At 37.8% G+C, this 9,590-nt stretch overlaps 1 protein-coding gene across 1 annotated transcript; it reads right to left on the minus strand.

Moving 5' to 3' along the window:
• Positions 1-841: 841 nt before the first annotated feature.
• On the minus strand, positions 842-8,939 carry LOC107177368 (MDIS1-interacting receptor like kinase 2). The gene is given in 11 exon segments (XM_025100068.2): positions 842-1,200; positions 1,287-1,661; positions 1,664-2,125; positions 5,423-5,604; positions 6,019-6,122; positions 6,430-6,569; positions 7,551-7,666; positions 7,668-7,799; positions 7,801-8,083; positions 8,086-8,226; positions 8,525-8,939. Coding segments are annotated over 11 exon segments (2,709 nt in total).
• Between the last annotated feature and the right edge of the window lie 651 nt (positions 8,940-9,590).

Genomic DNA, 9,590 nt, shown 5'->3' on the forward strand with positions numbered 1-9,590 from the left:
AATTATATTATACAACTATTAATATTTTCATTTATAAGTTACATTACTTATATTATTTTTATCATTTGAGGTTTGAAATCTAAAGCTATCTCTCAATTTGCCACATCCTTGAGAAAGAACAAGAATAGCATGAGGTGCAAAAGGTAAATAGTTTTATTAAAAATATTAATTATATATCTATATTTATTTTATTTATTTTATTGTTGATATAAAAGTAGTTTCTTTTTCTTTTTATTTTAGGATTATGAAGATTGACAAAGATAATTATTTTGATAATTTATATTTTACATGTGACTTTTATAATGGATCAATGTTAATGTAGGATATATTTCAAACTTTACTTTTATTTAATTTTTTATTTTAATATGATTAAATTAAAATCGAAAACAAAAAATGTATTAAGTATTTGGGGATCGAGGACCCTCGGGGATCCCCTATTAGTATTCGGGGAGGGAATAAAGATTTTCTGAAGCAATTTTGACGGGGATGAGAATAGAAAATGGACATACGTAAAATATTGGGGATGGGTATGGGAAGATTGGTCCCCTCTCCTCCCCTCCCTATTGCCATCTATATTTTTTTGTCTTTTCCAACTTATTTTTCAGCCAACGGTTGTGGAAAAAAAAAAGAGTTTTCCCAAAGACAAGTCAAGCTTCTACCAAGCTACAATCAACAAAAGCAAACATAACCCAACTTAGATTGAAAAATACATTTAAAAATGCAGCCATCGAGGTCCAGGTTTTGCCATCATTATTTGGGTCTAAACAGGTCTTGCTAAACACAAGGATGCTCACCTTCAAATTTTGAAATCCTTTCATTGGGTATTGTTAGATTCATGAAGCTAAAACATTTCTTGGTTTCTCATCTCTGGAATGGAAATTTCTTTGAGACCTTTTTTCATTGGTGTCTTTCCCTCAAGTTCCTGAGAAATGCGTTGCATTGTGGGTCGAGATTTGGGTTTAGAACGCAAGCAAGCTAATGCTATAGTTGAAACAAGAATAATATCTTGAATAATCTTTTGATTGATTGGAGGCGAGAGACGTTGATATAAAATATCGATCAACATGATTTTTGGGCCCGATGATGATGATAATGACAAGAGAAGTTCTCCTGGATGTGTTCCCATTAATACTTCGAGTGCCACTACCCCAAAACTATAAATAACACATTTCTCTGTCACAACCATAGTATAGACAAGTTCTACATGAAAAGAAAAGTGTAAGATTATGTCTTCAAAAATAAAACCATAGAGTGTAATGAGAAACAGAACCAAATAATTTGTTCACCTAGGGCAATATATCCGTAAGTGCCCGCTTGTAGGGTTCTATTGGATGAATCAACATCTAGAAGTCTAACAGTGCCAAAATCAGCAACAAACGCCTCCAAATTTGAGTTAAGTAGAATGTTGTTGCTTGATATGTCGCGGTGAACAATTGATGGAGTGCAGTCGTGATGCAGGTACGACAAAGCGTGAGCCACACTCTTCACGATGTTCATTCTTCTAGTCCAATTCAACTCAATAGCTTCGTCATCATCGCGTAAAACACAGAACAAGCTTCCTCTTTCCATGTACTCATAAATAAAAAACATGCATCTTTTGTGCAAGCAAAAACCATGAAGTTTCACAATGTTCCGATGTCGTACTGTGGAGAGTACACGACAAAAGCTGAATCCTCTGTTTCAGAATGGTGAAGCTTCTTCAAAGCAACAACTTTTCCGTCTGGTAGCTCTGCCTTGTAAACACTGTCGTAACCTCCAGTTCCGATGCAATATCTGATATGAAAATATTCTGTTGCATCAATCAGATTTTCATATAAAATTTTACCATCATAATTCCACACTGAAAACACATCTCCATTCTTTGCAGCTCTTGTCACAAGTTTCAGATTTTCACTCTTACCCTTAAGGAGTAAAATGAATCCAAATATTGTGAAGGCGAGAATTGGAGTGAGGGGAAGAAAAATTTTAACAGACAGAATGAATGAAGGTGCAAGTCTATGTCGTTGAAAGCAAGAAAGAAAACCTTGAACATGGCCGCATAAGCCCTTATTGCCTACAAAACTCTTTGGTGGATTATCCCGCAAATAAGTTGGAATTTCACCATCCAAATTGTTGAATGACATGTCTAAAAACATTAGATGGAGAGTGTGAAATATGAACTAAATACTCAGTCATGACATGTCATATGTTGAGTATGTGTTAGCACGACATGTCATCTGATAAGCATTTGAAACAAAACTAACATGAGCCACAATGTCATTCTTTGTTTAAGTAGCTCACATGCTTGGCACGTGAGCTGAAGAAACTAGTTTCTCTCTAAACGACTAAGAAATAAGCAGTTTTGAGCATGCTTAATCAAGACACGTTGCAAGCATGTGACTGAGGCTGATTCTGTTATGTTAGCAGGAAAAGCCGCTGAGAAGGATTCCAGAATCAGTTGATAAAGAGCTGGGGTTTTGGGTTTTGGGTTTTGGGAACAGAGCGAAAAAGAAAGAGAGAGCAAGGAAGAAGGAATGCGAGAGAGAGTTTCGACTAAACTTGTAATCTCCATTTGTGTTTGTTCTCTGTAAACTCTTGAAAGTAATAAAGTGAAATCACATAGCTTGTTTCTAGTGGATGTAGGCATCATTCATTTGGTGCTGAACCACTATAATTTGTGTGTGTTTTGTGCTTGATCTATTTGTTATTCTTGATTCTTAGTGTGTTGATTTCTTCTTGGTTGGTTCTTGTTTATAAACTAGTGAGTTAAGTGTTCTTGGGGTGGGTTTAGTCTTGATAGTTAGGGCTTTAAACACAACAAATTAGTATTATAGCTACTGTTGTCTGGCTTTAGATTCAAGAAATGGGTACCAAGATCGACCTGGAGAAATTTACAAGGCAAAATGATCTCAACATGTGGAAGATCAAGATGGAGGTTTTGCTGATCACTCAAGGTTTGGGAAATGCCATCGAACCAGACTTCAAGAAAGAGGGGCTGGAGGGCTCTTCTTCTACTACTCCTGAACAAGCAGCTGAGATTGATAAGAAGGCAAGAAGCACGATCATTCTCAGCCTAGGGGATTCTGTGATAAGGGAGGTGGCAAAAGAAAGAACTGTTGCAGGGCTATGGACAAAATTAGAAAATCTGTATATGACAAAATCTCTTGCAAATAGGCTGTACATCAAAAAGAAAATGTTCTCATTAAGGATGATGGAAGGATCATCACTTGATAAGCACATTGATGAGTTCAACAAGGTTTGTTATGCTCTGGAGACAATTGATGAAGGCTTGAGTGATGAGAGTAAAGCACTACTGTTAATCAGCTCATTGCCTAAATCATATGAGCATTTTGTTGATGCCTTTTTGTATGGAAGACAAACACTTTCTTTAGAAGATGTTAAATCAGCTCTTGGCACAAAGAAACTGAAAGACAAGCAAGAGAAGGCTGACAGTGAGTCTGGTGAGGGTTTAATGGCCAGAGGCAGACCTGAAAAGAGAAAAGGCAAAGGGAAGAAGCAGGAAGATCTAAGTCAAAACAGAAACAACTTAAATGCTACCATTGTCACAAGGAATGGCATTTCAAGAGGGACTGCCCTGAAAGGAAGTCCAAGATTAAAGATTCAAAGGATAAAGTAGGGAATGCAGCAATTGCCACAGATTAATCCAGTTATGAAACAGCTGAAGTACTCATGGCTTCCAAAGAAAAGATTCAAGGTGAGTGGGTTCTTGACTCAGGATTCACTTTCCATATGTGTCCAAATAGAAACTATTTAACATCATATCAATCATGTGATGGTGGTATGGTATTAATGGGGAATAATTCCATATGTAAAGTAGTTGGTATAGGAACTGTGAGTCTAAAAATATTTGATGGTGTAGTGAGGGAAATCACACAAGTCAGACATGTCCCTGACCTTAAAAGACATCTAATTTCTGTGGGGATGTTAGATCAGATGAGATGTATTGTGAAGGCTGAGAAAGGTGTGTTGAGAGTGATAAAGGGCTCCATGGTCATAATGAAGGGTAACAAAAACAATGGCCTGTATGTTTTAAATGGACAAACAGTCATTGGGGAAGCAAGTGTAACTGAGAGTGATGGGGATAAATCTAAGCTCTGGCACTTGAGGTTAGGACATATGAGTGAGAAGGGGTTGAAGGAACTGGAAAAGAAATGGATGTTTGGGAAAGATCAGCTGAACTCTTTGGGATTCTATGAAGACTGTATACTAGGGAAGGCTTCCAGGATAAAGTTTGAATCTGCAGTTCACACTACCAAAGAAAAGCTAGGTTACATACACTCAGATCTGTGGGGACCAGCACAAGTAACCTCTCTAGGTGGCTGTAAATTTTTCTTGACATTTATAGTTGATTTTTCTAGGATGGTGTGGGTTTATGCTCTAAAAACTAAAGATGAAGTCCTTGAAAAGTTCAAAAGGTGGAAAGTTTTGGTTGAAAACCAAACAAATCTGAAGGTGAAAGTATTAAGAACAGACAATGGGCTAGAATACTGTAACAAGTTGTTTGAGGATCACTATGAGAAGAATGGTATTTTGAGGCATAAGACAGTAACATACACTCCTCAGCAAAATGGTCTTGCTGAGAGAATGAATAGAACATTAATGGAGAAAGTGAGATGTCTGCTGATCCACTCAAAGTTACCAAAAGCTCTTTGGGCAGAAGCCTTAAACACAGCCTGCTATTTGGTCAATAGAAGTCCATCAACAGCTATAGGCTGTAAGACACCAATGGAAATGTGGTTAGGAAGGGTAGCTGATTAGTCTAAGCTCAGAATTTTCGGCTGTGAAGCATATGCACATGTGAAGCAGGGGAAGTTGGAAGCAAGAGCTTTGAAGTGCAGATTTCTGGGCTATCTTGAGGGGGTCAAAGGCTACAGATTATGGTGTACTGACTTCAAACCTCCAAAGTGCATAATCAGTAGGGATGTAACCTTCAATGAAGCTGAAATGTTGAACAAAAGAAGGAGTTCTAAGTTTAAAGAAAAGAATCCAGAAGCTGAAGATGATAAGATTCAGTTTAAGGTAGGGCATGCTGAAGATAAAAAGTCTAAAACACCCACAACAGAAGAATCAGGAGAGGTTGATGGCGGATCTTATGATGAAGAAGGATCATAATCAACTGAGAGTGGTAGTAACACTTACCAACTAGCAAATGACAGGAAAATGAGAACAATCAGACCACCAAAGAGGTATGCAGTTGCAGATTTAATTGCTTATGCTTTATCAGCTGCTCATGAGATCAATGATGATGAACCAAAGACTTATCAAGAGGCAATCACAAGCAAGAATAGCCTGGAATGGAAAAGGGCAATGGATGAGGAAGTTGAATCCCTCATGAAGAATGAAACATGGGAGTTGATTAAGAAGCCAGAAAAGAAAAAGGCTGTAATCTGCAAATGGATATATAAAATCAAGGAAGGGATACCTGGAGTAGAACCTAGGAGGTTTAAGGCTAGGTTAGTGGCTAGAGGCTTCACACAAAAGGAAGGTGTATATTTTACTGAAGTTTTCTCCCCAGTGGTGAGGCATGCATCCATAAGAGTCATCCTTGCACTTGTGGCTGTGCAAGACATGCATCTTGAACAGATGGATGTCAAAACAGCTTTCCTGCATGGGGAATTACAAGAGAAGATTATAATGGATCAGCCTGAGGGGTATGAAGTGCCTGGCAAAAGGGAGTATGTCTGTTTGTTTAAGAAGTCTCTTTATGGCTTAAAACAATCACCTAGGCAATGGTACCTAAGGTTTGACAGTTTCATGCTGAAACATTCCTACAACAGATGCAGCTATGATTGCTGTGTGTATAACAGGAAGATAAGTGAGAGAAGGAGAATCTACTTACTGCTGTATGTTGATGATATGCTGATTGCATATCATGACATGGCAGAGATTGATCAGTTAAAAGGATTATTGAACAATGAATTTGAAATGAAGGACATTGGGCCTGCAAAGAAGATTCTTGGGGTAGAAATCATCAGAAACAGGAAGACTGGAATAATGTTTCTGACTCAAAAGAATTACATTGAGAAAGTACTGGTCAGGTTTGGTATGAATGAATCAAAACCTGTCCAAACATCATTGGCAAGCCACTTCAAGCTTTCAGCAGCTATATGTCCCCCAAACAGCTGCAGAATAGCAAGAAATGTCAAAAGTCCCTTACTCAAATGCTGTAGGGAGCCTCATGTATGCAATGGTGCTAACCAGACCAGAGATTTCACATGCTCTCAGTGTGGTGAGTAGGTTTATGTCAAACCCAGGGATTGACCACTAGAGGGTAGTAAAATGGGTAATGAGGTATCTTAGGGGCACTACAGATGATGGACTGTTATATGGTGGAACTGGAAATAAAGGAAATATCTTGGTGGGTTATGTAGACTTAGACTTTGCTGGGGATCTCAATAAGAGAAGGTCACTGACAGGATATTTGTTCACCTTGGGGGGATGTACAGTCAACTGGAAAGCTACATTACAGAATGTAGTTGCTCTGTTAACTACAGAAGCTGAGTATACAGCAGCTGTAGAAGCTCTTAAGGAAGCCATTTGGCTAAAGGGAATGATCACAGAACTTGAAGCTGAACAAGACTCAGTTGAGGTTTATTGTGACAGCCAGAGTGCAATTCATCTCAGCAAAAACCAGGCACATCATGAGAAGACAAAGCATATTGATGTGAAGCTCCATTTTGTAAGGCTTGAAGTTTCCAGAGGAGCTGTAAAGCTTCTAAAGATAAATACAGAGGAGAATCCAGCTGACATGCTGACCAAGGCAGTACCCTCTGCTAAGTTCAATCTATGCATGAACTTAATAGGGATTTGTAGGAACTGAAGCTACAAATCGTGAGGAAGAAAGCTCTGTAGAGTAGCTGAAGTATTGAGTTCAAGGTGGAGATTGTGAAATATGAACTAAATACTCAGTCACGACATGTCATATGTTGAGTATGTGTTAGCATGACATGTCATCTAATAAGCATTTGAAACAAAACCGACATGAGCCATAATGTCGTTCTTTGTTTAAGTAGCTCACATGCCTGGCACGTGAGCTGAAGAAATTGGTTTCTCTCTAAACGACTAAGAAAGAAGCCGTTTTGAGCATGCTTAATCAAGACACATTGCAAGCACGTGACTGAGGCTGATTCTGTTATATTAGCGGGAAAAGTCGCTGAGAAGGAATCCAGAATCAGTTGATAAAGAGCTGGGGTTCTGGGTTTTGGGAACAGAGCGGAAAAGAAAGAGAGAGCAAGAAAGAGGAAATGCGAGACAGAGTTTCGACTAAACTTGTAATCTCCATTTGTGTTTGTTCTCTGTAAACTCTTGAAAGCAATAAAGTGAAATCGCAAAGCTTGTTTCCAGTGGATGTAGGCATCATTCATTTGGTGCTGAACCACTATAATTCGTGTGTGTTTTGTGCTTGATCTATTTGTTATTCTTGATTCTTAGTGTGTTGATTTCTTCTTGGTTGGTTCTTGTTTATAAACCAGTGAGTTAAGTGTTCTTGGGGTGGGTTTAGTCTTGATAGTTAGGGCTTTAAACACAACAGAGAGTCAAAGGTATGGTACCTGAAAGGTTGTTTTGAGAAAGGTCCATGTTTTGAAGCAATAAAATTTTTCCAATCTCTGGTGGAATAGTTCCATCCAAGCTATTGTGGAGTAGTTCCAATCCCAGTTGGAAAGGGACCACTAAGTTTATTTTTAGAGAGGTCTAGAGACACAAGGTTGAAGAGTTTTCCAATTGCAAAAGGTATTTGGCCTGAAAGTAGGTTTGATGAAAGATTGAGATATTGAAGGTTGGATAATTTGGAGAGCTCGTATTTTGTTATCAGATAAGTCTAACTCCTCTAGAGCACTAAAATTCCCTATTTCTAGTGGAATGAAGCTGTGGAGTTGGTTAGAACTGAGATCCAAATACAGCAAGCTGGTTAAATGACCTAGAGTTGAAGGAATGGCTCCGGTTCGCTTGTTAGTTATGAGAGACAAATGCGTCAAATTCTTTAGATTTCCTATTTCTCGTGGAATTGTGCCATTGAACTGATTGCAACCAAGAAATAAACGCTCAAGATTTGTTAAACGAAATAGGGTTGAAGGAATAGGTCACCTAATGTGTTATACATCACAGACAACCAGATTAAACTTTTTAGATTCCCGATTTCTTGAGGTAATACACCATTGAGTTTGTTACTAGGCAAATAAAGCTCCTCTAGATTTCTAAAGATCCCAATTTCTGTAGGGATAGTACCTGCAATGAGATTAATTAAAGGAAGAATGAACATTAATGATTGTTTTTTGATGAATATAAATTAAATATATAGCTAGGCAAGCTAGCTACCAAAATTAATTGGTAACTCACCGTGGAGGTTGTTATTACTCAAATAAAGCACCTCCAGATTTCTTAAACTCCCAATTTATTTTGGGATAGTTCCTGCAATGTGATTGATTAAAGGACGAATAAGTGTCAATGATTATTTTTCAACGAATATAAATCAAACATACAGCTAGGCTAGCTAGCTACAATAATTATTTGGTAACTCACTCACCTGTAAGATTATTCCAACGCAGATTAAGGTATTTGAGATTCGAAAGAGAACCAATTTGGGGTGGAATGCTTCCCGATAGATTATTGTTCCAAAGATTGAGATATTGCAGGTTTGGAAAGCAAGAAAAGTTGAGGCTGCCAAGTTCCCCTTTGATACTGCATTCCACTAACTCTATGTGGGTGATACTTCCTTTATAATCGCAAGTAATACCAACCCAATTGCAATGATCTGAAGTATTGTGGGGAATCCTGTCCTTCCACCAGCCGCCGTTGAGTAAAGCTTGTCTTTCTATTTCAGATGCTGCAACATGAATACTAATATTGGTAGCAGATGCAACATGGACTATCAAAGGAGTAAGGGCAGCCCATATGAATACGATGACTGCTCTGCAAGTATTGGAGAAAGCACACGCCATGTTTAAGATGGTTTCAACAAAGCTAGGTTCAAGCTATAATGACTTTTGCAATTTTTTCATGAACAAACTTGCGGGTGACTAAACTCTACCCACTTAAATAATTTTGTGGAGAAAGCACAAGCCTTTTTTATTTCGTATATACATAATTCATGTTTCATTAACGTGGTTCAATAACATTACAGTTTTGAAATGAATAAATCAATCGTGATGTGCCTTTAGACCGAGTCCAAATGATATTATTACATTATTATTTTTTGTTTTTTTGGTCACATGCACCTTTTTTCTTCTTTTGACAAGTGTAGAGACTTCTATAAAACAATTGTCTTTCTATTTAAACCGCCCGCAAATTGAATAGTGAATCACTTTTCCTATTAAGCAGAAAGTGGTTCGACTTTTTGAGAAGGCAGACACCATCTTTAAGATTATTTCGGCCAAGGTTGAAGGTAAATGAGACACCATCTTTAAGATTATTTCAGCCAAGGTTGAAGGTAAATGACTGTGCTCTGGCCAAGAATTTTTTATTGTTTTGTAAAAGGTATGAGTACCAGGTAACCAAAATCGATTTTTTAAACCCTTATTTTTTTTGAGGATTCAAATTTCGGTGGTCATCTAATTAAATCCACTTGATACCTCTCGGCTAAGGTCTTGAGG

The sequence above is a fragment of the Citrus sinensis genome, chromosome 6, assembly GCF_022201045.2.
Source record: "Citrus sinensis cultivar Valencia sweet orange chromosome 6, DVS_A1.0, whole genome shotgun sequence".
Lineage (NCBI taxonomy): Eukaryota > Viridiplantae > Streptophyta > Magnoliopsida > Sapindales > Rutaceae > Citrus > Citrus sinensis.